The following is a 15,307-nucleotide window of genomic DNA, read 5'->3' as shown; positions in this document are numbered from 1 at the left end:
AGACAGACAGGCAGGCTCGGGGTGCATTTTTTAAGCAAGTGTGTGGGCTGTCCGCCCACGTCGTCTCGGCGGATGGCGGGAAAGAGAACCGGAGGCGTCAGGGATGGGGAGAAAGGTGAAGTGCGGGTACTGCGTCCTTACCCACACAGGTCGTCCCGGTGATGTCCGTGGTGTAGCCAGGTTTGCAGGTGCAGGTGTAGGAACCCAACGAGTTGAAGCACTGACCGTTCTTGCACAGATTTCCCATCACACGACACTCGTCAATGTCTGGAGAGAAACCAGAGAACGTTAATGCCAGATAATTGGCCCCAGTGGGAATAACCATGTCTGCCAAAAGATGACTGAACAACAGCTGTAACAGTGACCTCAGGGAAATATTGTTGCAGGTATTTATCGATCCGCGTCACTGTTGCGTCAAACATACTCGTATTTTTAAGTGATTTCATCAGGAGGTACGCTTCACAATGTCAGCGGTTTGATCAACTAGGGAATAAAAGCTGATGATACCTCTTCCATCAGTGGTGAAGCCAGGACCCAGAGGGCACATCTTCTTATACTGTGTGGTCCCAGGGAGGGGGCAGAGCTCACAGTTGGTGCCCCATCCTCTGCCGCCATCACAGCAGCACTCGGACTTGGTCACCATGTTCCGGTTACTGGAGGTCATCTGACACAGCGTGGTCAGAACTTCAGTGAAGCAGAAGCCTTCACGGTTATCTGAAGGGTGGAGCAGCCAGACAGAGAAAACCCAAGATGACAAACCTGGACCACCCCCTCTAAGATAGGAGCTGGCCTTTAAAAGCCAGACTGCTTTATCGGGGCTGTCTGAGAGATAACCGTGAGGTTTACAAACTCAACCCAGGTCCTTCTCACAGATTTCAGCACATCGCCTCTATCTGCCAGCCTATTTTTAGTAAAGGGAGGAAGGCGTGAAAGGATTTCCTTGCTGCTTTCTCTGCCGGAAGAGACGGGTTGGTTACATTCCCAGAAGTAACCCAGAAAGCATAGATAAAATTAAGAATGAAAAAAAGTGACCTGAATCGACATCCTTACCGATACATTCGGTCTGTGTGGGGTTCGCGATGAATCCTTGGTCACATTTGCAGCGGTAGCTTCCCACTGTGTTCTCGCAGCGGCCGTTTTTACAGATGCCCGGTTTTGCCATACACTCATTCAGATCTGCACAAACGTTGGAAATGTGAAAGACGGACAGAAAATCCTTTAGATTGTGAACACACATACGGAAAATGTGATAATCGATGATTAAATGGGTCAAATTAAGCAAATGCATAATGTATCTAAACACCAAACACATCTTCTGTGGGACACACTCGATACATCATTAAATCTCTACTCCAAAATAAAATGGATTTTATTAAATTAGTTATAGTCTTCTCTATCCTGTCTGGGTGAATCTTGGCCAGTTTTGTATTTTTCCCCCCAGAGACTTCGCCAGCAGGGGCAGTCTGCTGCAGTCTCTGCATCCCACAGAGGCCGCACATTCATACCTGCTGTGGCTAGAACAGTGTCCACCAGTGCGGTGTCAAGAGCTTAGGGGAGAAACTGAGAGACTGGAGGGGTGGAGGGGGCAATGGGCATGAAACCACCCAGCATCAGGACCATTATCTGCCCCTTTATGCAAGGAGGGGCAGAAGGAGCACTGCCAAAGCCCTACAACGACCTCCAGCAGGCCAGTGGTGGGCATGTTTTTGGCCCATGTCAGAACTGGACTCTATAAGGGTGTCATGAGGGCATGATGTCCATAAGTGTCACTACTGATTGTTCTGTTTTCAGTGGATTACACTTTGAAATGAATAAAGACTTTTAACTGAAAGATTTCATTCATCGAGATCTACTATGTGATTGATTTTAAGTTTTTAACAGCAAGTGAGAATCTTACCCATGCAACCCTCGCCGCTGGGCTGGCGTGTGTATCCGGGGGAACAGATGCACATGTATGTACCGATGAGGTTCTTGCAGGTCATACCTCTGCCGGCACAGTCATCTATACCATCTTCACACTCGTTCTGGTCTGGGGATCAAAAGGGACAATGAGTCTAAGAATCACAGTTGTAAAGAAGGTGTACGTGCTTCCACTAGAGATGAAACACAGACATCTGTCAGGACTACAGCCCCATAAGTCTGTATGGGAGAGTCGGGGGTCTGTTTGGAGCTGTAATGTAAACAGGGATGCTGCGGACAGTGAATGATTCCTTCTGTCACTGTGATTCCCTCCAAATATAACCGTTGCTACAGTACCGATCTGTCTGAGAGGGCCAAGGAGTAAACACTGATGGCATTCACCCATGTTTTAGCCCGAGCGGAGTTGCAGAACCCTTAAGGATCTCAATGAGAGAGCGTTACGTAACTTTATGGTGCTACACGTCACGTCTGTGTCCTGCTTCGTTTATTTTCAGCCTGCGTTGTCCAGTAAATAGAGCGAGCCAGAGTCACTTAGCTGCCATACCTTTGCACATCCTCCTATCCTCACGCAGCACGTAGCCTGTGGGACACTTGCACTCATACGAGCCCACCACGTTGACACAGCGGAAGGCGCACAGCAGAGGATTCTGGGTGCACTCGTTGATGTCTGGAGAAGCAGCAGAGTGAAACAGGTCGAAGGGGAAACAGCCGACTGGATAGAGAGAACTTTCACATACCTTCACAGGCCATCATGGATCCAGGCTCAAAGCCATCTTCACATGCACACTCAAAGCCCCCGAGGACATTTGTGCATGTGCCGTTGCCACAAGGATTGCCAATGCTGCACTCATTAGTGTCTGTTGAACAGTATCACAAATACAGTACGTTTAAATCCATCTACTAGTTGCTTAAAATGGGAATATGATGCTAAGGAGACGATGATATAGGAAAGCTCTGGCTGAACTGGCCTTCACATCTGACACCACTGATGTCCAACTGGTATCCCATGGGACATTCACACCGGAAAGAGCCATCTGTGTTGATGCATTGGCCGTTAATGCAAGGGTCATTGAGGCACTCATCAACATCTGCAAAAGAAAATCAACAGGAAAGTAATTTACCACCAGTCTGGCACCAAGTCAGTGGTGACGATTCAGTGTTAATGACCTTTTGGATGGTCGTCTCGTCCCTGTTGATAGCCCTCATTGCGACAGAGATGAGGATAGGCCTCTGGAAATATAGAGAAGAGTAAAAAGGGACACTCAAATCTGGAATCTGAGTTTTCTGTCCTCTCAGAGATGGGGAACATGCTTACCCTCTCCTTTGCTGGGGCAAATTTCACAGGGGTCTCCCCAGCCTTGACCTGGCATTCCAGTACAGCAGCACACCTCCTTGGTCGTGTTCTGAGGCTTCGGAGCCTGGCAGCGTCCATTTTCAAACTTTGTATAGCAGTAGTTCATACGGAAATCTGCCAATCGACACACATTGATGACAAAATGCACACTCCAAATAAACTATATGTATTGGTTTTAAATCACAAGGGTGAAAATCATCTCGGTCATCTGTGTTTGTCAGAAACTTCCACCTCTCTCCGATTCACATGTCTCTCTGCTTCCTCCTAAACCAGGCAGACATTTACTGGTAATGAGAAGCACATGCTCTAGTTCTCCTTGCTAGCATTGTTCTTCACAGAACCCAACACAAATAAGCTTTCTGACCACCATAAATCACACACACATGCACACACACCTGGTCCAGAGGCAAAAATCGCGCACACACAAACACACACAAGAGAAAAGCTGGTGTATGTGAGGAAAACATCATGTTTTTGTTCTCCATCAAACTCGTCTCTCAGTCGACAACAGACTGATGTTGGTGCACGGCCGCTTGGCAACTATTTCAAATCTGCTTCTTCACGGTTAAATGGGATAAATGGCCTTTAAGTCACAGTTAATCACACATCCAAGGATGTTGTTGCTCCATTCAGGCTAGTCATTAGAAATGGCAGCACAATGGTGTTGGGTGGGGGGGCTTTTGCATCACACCTAATTACCAACACCCCTGTGTTTAGCCCCCTCTGAACCACTGAGCCCACAGAGCTAATTCCATCTGGTCTCCACATACAGCAGCTCTAAATATTAAAATATCTTTGATCGGGAGGAATAAATGAAAACATGTTTTAAACGTGAGAACATACAAAGGCTCCTCGATGGTTCTCATCCTTGGGCTGTTCACGCCGATCACACTAAAGAAAAAGGCTGGTCCTGTCAGTGGGAAAGTTTCTGTCATGGCCAAGAAATGTCTTTTATTACCCATGTTCGACTCCACCCTGCCTCCTCTGGCCATGACCTGAACCTCACTTGTGACGCTGGGAAAGTAAAACGAAGTGAACTGCTGATGATGTCATCACATGAGTGTTTAGATGGGGAACTCCCTACCCAACCCATAACCCACATATGTGCATAAGTGCACTTAAACACGAGGGGGAAAATGAAAAAGCGATATATCAGGAACCACCCTTGGCCTCGCAGAGGCAACAGCAGCACCAGAACCAGCTGGATCGCAGCATGCCAAGTCTAACAGAGCGCTGCTCACTCTCCACCGGCGCTCACACACACTCCGCCGCCCTCTCCCTGTCTGGGTCGCTCCCACAGCCACGATTACCTATACATCTGCGCCCGGAGGCAGAAATCTGGAAGCCCTCGGGACACAGGCAGGTGAAGCTTCCCTCGGTGTTGGAGCAGGTTCCAAAGGTGCAGATCTCAGGCAACTGGGAGCACTCGTCAATATCTGACAGAGGGAGAGGAAGGACGTCAACCATTTCACAGAAGCCTAATCACAATCCGTGCCATCATATTTCTGTCCCGCTGCCCTTGAAGTGCTTCCAAAGTTGACATCACATTAATATTGACTGGTTAGTTAAAAACAGACTTCTTATCTGTAATAGCCAATGTGTCACATGTTCACTCATAGCATCTGCTTCTGTTACCGATGCTGAGAATTCAGCACTTTTTTGCCTACGTGCTTCCAAGAACAGAGCGAACTGCTGGAATGTGTGAAGTCTGCTGAACATCTCCTCATCAGCCCCAGTGGATAAACAATCAAGAGCGCTCTGGCTCCGGCCCACTCCCACATGCGAAAGGGAGAAGGGAGGTAATTTGTAGCAACAAGGCGATTTGAGCTATGGGAGAAGTGCAGCAGCACCACTGCAGCAAAGCTTTTATCGTTTTAACTCCATCAAAAGAAACTGAAATGAAATGTTGATTTAAGAGGTCTAGAAAAAACATGGCAGGAGTAACAGCCATTTTATGCAGCTTGCCTCCATTTTCACGGACTCGTTAATAATACGACTACAGTTGAACAGGATGTTCTGTAAGCATCTCCTCTGCAGAGATCATGCTTTATTAGTCACGTTCTGACTGGTCTTAACTGATACGACCCTACCTTCGCATGTTTCCTCGTGGAGATAATAGCCTGGTGGGCAGATACACCTGTACGACCCATCCAGGTTAAGACAAGTTCCTGCACCACATGTGCTTGGATTCACCGCACATTCGTTAATATCTGAGTTTTCAAAAAGAAAACGGACAGAAAGTTAAAGATGCGGATCAACCTTGGATGAGAGTGAGAAATGCCGGAGCGCTTCCTTACCTACACACAGACGCCCATCCGCGGTGAGCTCGTAGCCGTCATGGCACACACAGAGGAAGGTGCCCACAATGTTCAGGCACTGCCCATTCCGGCACAAGCCCCTCTGCACAGCACACTCGTCCACATCTGAGCAACACACACACAAATACGTGAGGCTACATGCAGATTTCCCGCTTCGACTCCCATGGTTGCAGATGCACGCACCAATGCAGTCGCTGTTGTGCGAGTTCTGAAATCCGGGGTAGCACAGACAGTTGTAGGAGCCCACCGTGTTCTTGCAGGTCCCGTTTCCACAAGGCTGCCTTTCACACTCGTCCACATCTGAAACCAAGAGCTTCGTCACCATTCCGGCTCAGAGAGTAGCCTCAAGGTGAGAAACAAGCGGTGGGGTCTTACCAACGCACATGGACTGGTCCCGCGTCATTTTGAAGCCGTTGGGGCAGATGCAGCGGTAACTGCCCAGGGTGTCAATGCACTGACCAGGGTTACAGATCCCAGGGTTCTCAATGCATTCATTACGATCTGAAAAGGTAAAAAAAAAATTCTCACTCTTTGCGATGTGCACTGAACACTACAAGAAAGTGAGGATGGAAACATAATGGAAATTAGGCCCATTTGTCTGATGCGGTCAAGGAACTGACACCAAATACGGTGTGAGTGATCTTGACGTCCCGATATCTCCCACCGTTACCTACTAGGGCTATTGCTCCAGGCAGATCACTTTGATTCAATTCAAAAACCGTTATTGGTCCCCGGAGCGTCATTCGAAGGCAGACTTTGAACCACCTGGAAAATACACAACTCCCTTTCTAAAACAGCAAGAGGAAACAGAGCTTTCTGCCTGGATCAATGCCTGACGCCTTGGCAGCTGCTGCCCAAAATTTAAAATGTGGAAAATATCTTGGTTACTGGAAACCTGTCAAAAGATAACAACCGAACTGTTTATTTAAATATTATTTTACAACCATCTAAACAACTGTTGCTAGCAAAAACAAATATTATTAGGCATGTGGACGTGGGTTCTTTACTTTAGAGGGAGGGCCTCTCATCTCCTCTCTAATCCTTTGCTATCCTCTACTATCCTATGAAAAACTTCCAACAAATGTTCCTCCTCAATACAAAGCCCCAAAAGTGAAAAAAATCCCCGTCATTGTGCCGCATCTGGTGCTTTAAATTTGGCTTCCTTCTCTGCCGTTCAAATAAATTAATGAGAGCGAGTTTGAAAGCGAAGACAGAGTCAAGCCGCGAGAAGACCCAAAAACGTCAGCTTCATCCACGTGGAACATTTTTTTAAGCTGGATTTTCTCTAAGGTTGCTCCATGTTTCCACCAACTCTGTGTAATCTCCTCCAAGGTCAGTGGGAGTTGACTGAACCCATTCCCACCCACGGTGCCTGCAGGACTAACATTTCAGTTCTTCCCGGGCCATCGGTGCTCGCCATCACTGCCTTACCGAGACACTGTCCAGTAGGGGTGAAGCGATATCCAGGCTTACAGTCACAGCGGAAGCTTCCCGGCAGGTTCAGACAAGCTGCGTTCTGTTGGCACACAAGTCCATTCTGGCATTCATCGATATCTAAAATGACAAGAGCGGGAGATTGAAAAACTGGCAAAATAAAATCAGTCATGGCGTCACGGTCAGGCCTCACCTTCACAAATTAGCAGCTTGTCATTGTAGATGAAGCCGATCGGGCACTCACAGCGGAAACTGCCAATCATGTTGATGCACAGCCCATTCTCACACACTTCCGGGATTTCCCTGCACTCGTCGATGTCTAATGGAAACAGGGAATCAGCTGAGGTCAAAGCAAACATCAACTCGTGAGGGGAGGAAAACCTTACCAATCACCCGCCGTGTGGTGATGTCGATGTAATATCCTGGTCTCTTGCTGCCGCACAACAAAGCAAACTCATCTGAGCAGACACAGGAAGGGAGTTAACATTTTTGGCATTTATGGCACGAGCTGACATGAGTGTGCACGAAGCTTTACCGGTGCTGGGCACGGGACACTGTTCACAGGGTTTATTCCAAGCACGGCCAATGTTGTAGGAGCAGCAGCACATCTTTTTGGTCATGTTGAAGGTCAGCTCTCCGTCACACGTCTTGTTGTCAGAGTAAAAGTTCCTGTAGCAGTAGCTCTTCCTCATGTCTGCCAGGGAGAGAAAGAGGACGTCCAACCCAAAGCTGACTCAGCAGGACGGACAAGGCAGCGGCGGTGAGACTTACCCATGCAGTTGTTCCCTCCGTTGACCTGCATGTAATCTACAGGGCAGATGCAGGTGTAGTTCCCAATGGTGTTGTAGCAGTTTCCTGGACCACAGATGCCGGGTTGATCGCACTCGTCGACATCTGGAAACGCAGAAGTCGCTTATTTGTGTCCAATGTATGTGCGTCACACAATTTTACGTCTGTCTGCTCCTCCTTTTTGGATCATCGTCCTTGTTGATGATCTCAATTCTAATATTTGTTCCAGATACCTTCAAGATGTTGTACCAAAAATAGGAATTCCAGTAGATGAACATCACTATTCTGGATATTTGGTGAAATGTCACGAAGGCATCCGCAGTTGTTGAGCTGGCAACGGTTAGGTGCCGTCCACCTGAGCATTTCAATCTCACAGACTAATCTTCAGGTTGTTTTCAGAGAATCTGGCAGGACATCCAGCAATCCTCTTAAATGAACTGCAGCTCTGCACACCTGCCCTGGACTTCTCCACCTGCACTGCCGTCTCATTTTCTGCTGGAGGCGATCTCAGACAACATCTTCTGCATCCTTATCATCACCAACATCTCAGCACAGCTCCTGGGAGCTGAGAGCCATGAGCTGAGAAACCACTGGGCACATCTGGGGGTTCTGGTTCCCTGTGTTTGACGTCTTTGAAACAATCAACAAACTGACCATCTCTGTGGTTAACATTTGCTCTCAAGCTATAGGCGTGCTCTTAAGAGGCACCTTTTCTTCTGCTCCATGTTCTGTAATCATGTTTATATTCCACACTTGATGGATTTTCCTGGTGAAACAAAGGTGCTTTATAAGACCACATTTTTAAAAAAAAATCAGGGCCTTATTGGCAGACCAACAGGCAGTTTTGGTTTCTGTTCTCAAGACTTCCTCGACCAAACAACAAAACGTCATGTTTGTTCCTTCCGTCTCGAGCCGTTAATGAACTAAACACATAGTAACATTCAGTCCTGGTCTTCATAAGTCAGACGATCTCTTTTGTTCTGTGGGCCAACGGACACATGCTAATTAAAATGCCGCCAGCCACATGTCATTGTTTAACGCTCTGCTCCTTTCTGTTCCAGCTTGGCTATTATAAACACCCATCTCATGTATCTCTTCATCCTTCCCTCCACCATCTTTGGTCTGTCTCAGGGGGAATCAGTGTACTTCCCTCAGGAGGGGGCTGGCCACATCAGAAACCTGCTCTTCAGAGCGTCTCATCATCCAGACTGGGCTTAGAAACACAGAAAACTGGGGAAATGACTTCATTTTTGTGGAAAAGGCCTGCTATTGTTGTCTTTTTGAAGTCAGACTGCGCTTCCTGTCTTCCCATGTTTCTTTAGGGCTGGCCTCCGTTTCCTTCCCTCTGAATGTCTGGGCCACCTGTGAGGCTCATGTGTGTGTCCCTGATACCTTCACACACTCTGGTGTCCGTGTTCAGAGCGTAGCCTCGAGGACATTCGCACTGGAAGCTGCCGAAGGTGTTGATGCACTTTCCTCCCTGGCACAAACCCGGCAGCTCCTGGCACTCGTTGATGTCTGCCAGAGACAGAGGGTGGACGAGGTTACCTTTCTGTGCCTGCGCGCGTGTGTGTGTTAGCGGTGTGTATGGGCGTATCTGACCTTCTAAGATGACAGTGATGGGGTTAGGTCTGAAGCCCTCTCCTCCTGGACACAGGGTCTTGTACTCAGCTGTAACCAAGAAAGCAGCAGTTCATCACACTGCCCAGCAAAAACACACCCATAAATCACAATAATCGCCGTTTTATTGCCGGATGATGCCGAGATGCATATTTGGTGAGCAGTCTAAAAAGCCGTTTCCTGCCCACCACCCCCCTCAGATCACGGGGTACTGTGCAGAGCCCGGTGGACCAGACATGACTGCAGCTCCTTAGATTTACAAACTGAAAATGAGACCTTTTTGTTTTTGTCCTAGATGCGTGCATTTCATTGAGCTGAACGGATGAGTCAGGCCGGTGATTGAATCATCTGCTGGCAATTTCAACTAAGTTGCACAAAACCACCTCATCTTTACGAGAGGAGCAGGCAGCCGTACACCAACATGTGAAAATGAGCGGATTCACTTTTTCTGTCTGTTATTTTTCAGACCCAATTATTTAAGACTTATAATGCACATAGAAACTACTAAACTAAAGCTATAAACTAGTGAAGGAGACTGAACCCTTTAGAATTATGCATGATATAAAGCCAAAAAAGGTCATCATCACTTTCAAGAGGACAGTCGCGGGTAGAAGTGACCCATAGCTGTGTTCATATTGTGAGGTGGTGGACTCACTGGAGTTCACGGAGGGACACGGTTCACATGGACTTCCCCAGCCATTGCCCTGCGAACAGCAGCAGGACGCCTTGGCAACACCGACTCCGATCTCGTTGGAGCATTCCAAGCTCTCTGAGGCATCTCCCCGGGACCGGACCTCCAGGAAGCAGCTCCCAGAGCGGGTGTCTGCGCACATGTATGCATGTCAGACCCAGGTCAATAAACCAGACAATATGCTGTGGGGTCTTACCTACGCAGCCCACCCCTGTGGGGTTGAGCTCAAAATCCACTGGGCACTGACACAAGTAGCTTCCAGGATTGTTAACACAGATCCCATTGATGCAGAAGGTCGGGTCTGCACATTCATTCACATCTGATGAACAAATAGATGCACGGTCAGTAAATAGTAAATACCCCGCTAACTGCTTATTTTATTTACACTCTTGTTGTGTGTTTACTTGTCTCACCTGTGCAGTTGCCTCCACTTCTATCAAGTTCATAACCGATATTACATTCGCATCGGAACAGTCCCGGGATGTTGCGGCAGCGTCCATTGACACAGATGTCAGCAAAGGTACATTCGTCTATGTCTGTAGAAGAGAGAGAGACAGAGACAGAGAGAGAGAGAGAGAGAGAGAGACCCAGCTGTGAGGGATTAGTGGATCATGGGATCATGGTGGAAAATTGGCAGTAAGCAATAGGAAGTGAAGGCCGCTCACCTCTGCTAAAGAATGACAGTTCTGGGACAAAATAAAGTGGCCAGACCGACACACATACACGGCGAGAGGAGCAGCTTATGAAATTGTGCTCTTCCACATCATTAGACACATGTCCAGTCCCGGCTGTTTCGAGACCCAGAGCTGGACAGGTTATTTCAGGATGTTTGACACAGCAGCAAAATGAGGCCAGGCTGCTCACTGGGCTGAGAACAGTGAGGCCTTATCGCTGCACGAAAGTCACATTCATCTGCCGTGGTCACGTGTCCGTGCTCTTCAATAGCTCACCAAGACAAGATGCTAACAATCAAGAGAAAAATGCACATCTGTGATGTGGGAGGAATTAAAGAATACCGACCTCTTAAGTGGTCGAGGAATCCTTCTGTTTGTGTTTAAATGAGTTTGATTAATAGTTACAAGTTTGTCTGTTTGGTAAAAGTGTTCAAGAATTCTTAACATTCAGATCTCTGAGCATTTTTGTGTGTTTTAGGAAGTGGAGCAGCTGCAGCTTCCTCTGAGGTTTGCTGTGAACCACCTGATGCACAGAAATATAAAGCGACGGCGGTGCTTTGGAACGAGTAAATGTGCAAATGCTACAAATATTTTCCGTACTTTTACGACCCAGTTACATACTCATTGCTTTCCCAGTGCCAATTCTTCATTCCCTGCAGTGGTCACCGTCTGAACACTCTGTTGCTCTCTGTTGCTCTCTGTCACTAACCTGCAGCTTCACACACTGAAATTATTATCACACAAGCTGGTTTCAAAGGCAGCATCAGTGCGGCCTGCTTGTGTCTCCGAGTGGGAAAGCAAACAACTGTTTGAAAGAGCAACACCACCTAAATTTAAAGGCGCGTAATAAAAGGGCCCCAAAGTTTGAAGTTGTGCTTAGATGTGACGACATCTACGCGCTAAACCAATGAGGACGGACTCCAATTCCAGAGGAAAGTCAGCCAACTCGCTGTCTTACCCTCGCAGGCCTTCCCATCAGCAGTAGGGATGAAGCCCATGTCGCACTCGCAGCGGTAGCCTCCCGGCATGTTCAGGCAGTGGCCGCTCTCGCACAGGTTGCTGTTCTCCGCACACTCGTCACTGTCTGTGGTCAGACACAGTCAGACACAGTCATTACCCTGAACGATGCAACAGGGGATGAAAAATGGCGGGTGTTAGTTTGAAACATGTATGTATGTACGTGTGTGTGTGACCTGAGCAGAAGAAACCATCTCCCGAGAATCCCTCCTTGCATGTGCAGCGGTATGAACCCAGTGTGTTGTGACACTCTGCGTTGTTGTTGCACTTGTGCGTCCCATTTGAGCACTCATCCAGGTCTGCAACACAAAATGTACCAGTCCTGCGGGTTACTCCCACATTAAACATGGGATGATTCCCTATCTTGCAGCTTCCTGAGCCTTGTCCAGAATGCGTTCCTTGCTTTATACCCTTTTGGTAGGACTAATAAGTGTAAACACCTGTACACTTGAAGCCATCACCGATCCATCCTGGAGCGCAGTCGCATTTGAAGCTTCCAGCTGTGTTGGTGCAGGTAGCGTGTCCGTCGCAATTATGGGCTCCAATCTCACACTCGTTTATATCTGAGAGAAAAAAGAAATTAGTCAGTAAAAAAACCAGATACTTTTTGATGGTCTAATGATGCTGGAGCTGGTTCCGCTGGGGTTCTTGGCTTTGCGGTGTGGGTTGGTTTGAGCTGCATAAAGACAGCAGCAGGAGATGACAGAACGGAGTCTTTCTGGGTCACTGTCTTCATCCACGAAGAGCCGTATTTCAGAGCAGGAAGCGCCGGGAAATTCTCCTGAATCCAATACTAATAGCCTTCCTGCAGAGGTTTAATGAGCTGAGCTGGTCTCTGGATATTCTCTGTTGAGGTTTGCCCAGAACCTACAAAAAGGCTTAAAAGTGAGAGAAATATCCCTATTCTGAGTTGCTAATTGTGAGGTTACTTAAGGCAATCGCAGCATCCCTCAGCTTTGGTTTTCTCACCACACATATCAAATTTGGGGATGTAATCCTTCCCAAATATAATTTCTAATAAAATGTCATGCAGCGATCAGCCAACTAACATTCCTTCACAGCAAAACCATTAAAACTAAATTAAAACTCTCCCAGTAGATACCTCATAGATGTGGGTATTAAAAATGTGTCTATTAAGTTAAATTGGGCCCAATTAAAACTTGCTGTCTTTATAAAGCCGCTAACACCCAGGGTATAACAATCAAACATCTTGAAACAGATGCTGTTACAGCACCAAGGAAGGCGAGGGCCCTCTGAAAAAAGTCAGCTAAAACAATGTTCATGTCAGTAACAAAGAGGACTGATGAACACACCTGAGTGCAGAGGACTGTGCAAACAAATGTAAGTGTGTGTGCGTGTGTGTGTGTGTGTGTGGGTGTGTGTGTGGGGGTTATAATTCCCAACACTGTCAATTACAGGTTAGAGCTGCTGGTTTACAGTCTTCCTGGGGAGGGGGGTATGGTATATTTACCCTACATTTGATGACAGGGTTAATATGAGGGCTGGCAGCAAACAAATCTTCCTTGATTACAGGCGAAATTGAAAATCACCCCCCCTCCAAGTCTTTGATGACAGAACAAATGCACACACAGACACACACGTTCAACGGGCAGCTTAGGCACAAAGAAGCGGCGTGATGTGACTCAGGCTGACTGAAGAACAACTGATGCAGAATAAAAAAGGAGAGCAGAGCCCTCTCCCAGCTTATAGTATGCCTTCACGATTGCCTGTTTGTCTATGTGTACATCTGTGTGTTTTTACTGTCTAAATATCTTGAACGCAGCTTAGGTGACAATCCCAATGTAGCTTCAGTTACAAAATAACTTACAATATCTGTCTCACGTTCACTAACATTCACTCCTAGCTAACCACTGTTCTCACAGAGCAAAGCAGGATACGGCGCTAGTTGGAGGTTGTTGGTGTTTTCATGTAGGCTAAAAGTAAAAAAAGATTAAATTGCCTGTGCTGCTGGCCAATAGAAGAAAACCGTTGGACTTTTTTGATGGAAGTAAAAATATGTTACAGTCAACATGCTTAACCCATCACCCCATCTTTAAAACTGGGGCACTCCCAGCCTCGTAAAGTCCCCCAGTAGATCACCACCCAGCCCAAACTTTCCAATACACACGCAAGGACCCAGAAGTGCAAAAGACTCTGCAACGCTGACACCCTGCCCCTGAGTTCTCAGCTCTGGAGCAAATAGGAAATGATTTTTGCCGGAGCTTCATCTACAGCTGGTTCACATTTAGGCTCAAAGGCACCGCTCGCTCATTTACAGTCGCTCACGCAAAGACACTCGGCCGGCAAATACCGATATGCTCACACCGTACAGATGAATGCATAAGAAATCGGTTGTCATTTGAATATACAGTGACGGGTTGTGCTTCAGAATGGCCAGAGATTTTGATTTGTATATAACAAGACATCCTGCTAGCCTGAGAGAAACTAATGTCTTAATTTCCTGGAATTCTGGGATAGAAATTCCAAACCTGTGAATCATTCCCAGCTACTTTACTAAGAGTCTTCTGAAAAACATGAAGAATACTATATGGACATTTTATTGAGTTTGGAATGAGCAGGTTTTTGCGTGTGCACATGTAAGATTTGCATGACACCCTCTCCTTTTTGACTGGGCCAGAGAATACCGCTGGCCATTTTCAGCCGGCCAGATGCGGCTTAAATCAGAGACAAGTCCAAACTTAGCAAAAGCCTCTGACCAGACTTTATATTTATGTGCTCTGGAGTTGTTTCAGGTGCTGACGTGCTGCAGAATCCTTCCAGCCATCACGGGGTGTTTAACTGACCGTAATGAAAGAGAAACAAAGGGATAAACAATGGCGCAACGTGACAGCTACATCCTCCGGGTGACGGCTATCGCACTGCTCCCGCCGCTAATGGATGTCAGCACGCGCTCCGCGACCTTTGCAAACGTGTTTCTTATCAAGTCAGACAGGGGCTCTTGAATAAGGATGAGTCATGTCGGAGCTGCTTCTGTTTAGTCAAACATTCTTCTTGTAACCTCTCATTTCTCACCTCTCGTTCTGTGACTCATCCGGCACAGCAATACCTTACACTCACGAGTTTGGGCTCGGCTTTACCTGTGCAGCCTGTGGTGCCCTTGCGCACAGAGTAGCCCATGTCACAGTGGCATATGAAGGAGCCCTTGGTGTTCTCACAGTTCCCACTCAGGCAGATGTTTTGGTTCAGTTCACACTCATCCACATCTAGAATCAGATACAGAAAGAGCGAAAACGTCACTGCAAAGCGCAATCAAAGAGTGAAAAATCAATGAAAACTGAATGAGCCACCCAATATGTTTGGAGTTTATTATGTAACCTCACCCAATCAGACTTTAAAATCGGTTAACTTTGGATAAACAGCATATGTGGACACATTAAAAGGCCCTGACATCATTGTTGTGAGAGTTTTATTTTCAGTGAACGCTGACTAAATGTCACCCATCACTTCCCATTCCATCCAAAGTTCGTAG

The 15,307-nt window shown here is 47.1% G+C and overlaps 1 protein-coding gene across 3 annotated transcripts in view; it reads right to left on the bottom strand.

Annotated features, from left to right (window-relative positions):
* fbn1 (fibrillin 1) overlaps positions 1-15,307 on the bottom strand; it is a 43,127-nt gene that overhangs the window by 4,595 nt on the left and 23,225 nt on the right. For all 3 annotated transcript variants that reach the window (XM_011610003.2, XM_003969834.3, XM_029845711.1), the window contains 28 exons: positions 14,916-15,041; positions 12,258-12,380; positions 11,994-12,116; positions 11,759-11,884; positions 10,540-10,662; positions 10,323-10,445; positions 10,091-10,258; positions 9,418-9,486; positions 9,208-9,333; positions 7,798-7,920; positions 7,562-7,720; positions 7,413-7,484; positions 7,220-7,345; positions 7,024-7,146; positions 5,968-6,093; positions 5,776-5,892; positions 5,572-5,697; positions 5,365-5,484; positions 4,585-4,710; positions 3,236-3,388; positions 3,088-3,150; positions 2,889-3,008; positions 2,658-2,777; positions 2,465-2,587; positions 1,898-2,029; positions 1,051-1,176; positions 508-714; positions 142-267 (listed from right to left, as the gene is read on the bottom strand). In XM_011610003.2, the coding sequence (XP_011608305.1) occupies positions 142-267; positions 508-714; positions 1,051-1,176; positions 1,898-2,029; positions 2,465-2,587; positions 2,658-2,777; positions 2,889-3,008; positions 3,088-3,150; positions 3,236-3,388; positions 4,585-4,710; positions 5,365-5,484; positions 5,572-5,697; positions 5,776-5,892; positions 5,968-6,093; positions 7,024-7,146; positions 7,220-7,345; positions 7,413-7,484; positions 7,562-7,720; positions 7,798-7,920; positions 9,208-9,333; positions 9,418-9,486; positions 10,091-10,258; positions 10,323-10,445; positions 10,540-10,662; positions 11,759-11,884; positions 11,994-12,116; positions 12,258-12,380; positions 14,916-15,041 (3,495 nt within the window). The remainder of the gene's footprint in view (positions 1-141; positions 268-507; positions 715-1,050; positions 1,177-1,897; positions 2,030-2,464; positions 2,588-2,657; positions 2,778-2,888; positions 3,009-3,087; positions 3,151-3,235; positions 3,389-4,584; positions 4,711-5,364; positions 5,485-5,571; positions 5,698-5,775; positions 5,893-5,967; positions 6,094-7,023; positions 7,147-7,219; positions 7,346-7,412; positions 7,485-7,561; positions 7,721-7,797; positions 7,921-9,207; positions 9,334-9,417; positions 9,487-10,090; positions 10,259-10,322; positions 10,446-10,539; positions 10,663-11,758; positions 11,885-11,993; positions 12,117-12,257; positions 12,381-14,915; positions 15,042-15,307) is intronic.

Source organism: Takifugu rubripes, chromosome 13, assembly GCF_901000725.2.
Source record: "Takifugu rubripes chromosome 13, fTakRub1.2, whole genome shotgun sequence".
Lineage (NCBI taxonomy): Eukaryota > Metazoa > Chordata > Actinopteri > Tetraodontiformes > Tetraodontidae > Takifugu > Takifugu rubripes.
Note: the sequence above shows the minus strand (reverse complement) of the source record. Positions and strands in the feature narration are given on the sequence as shown.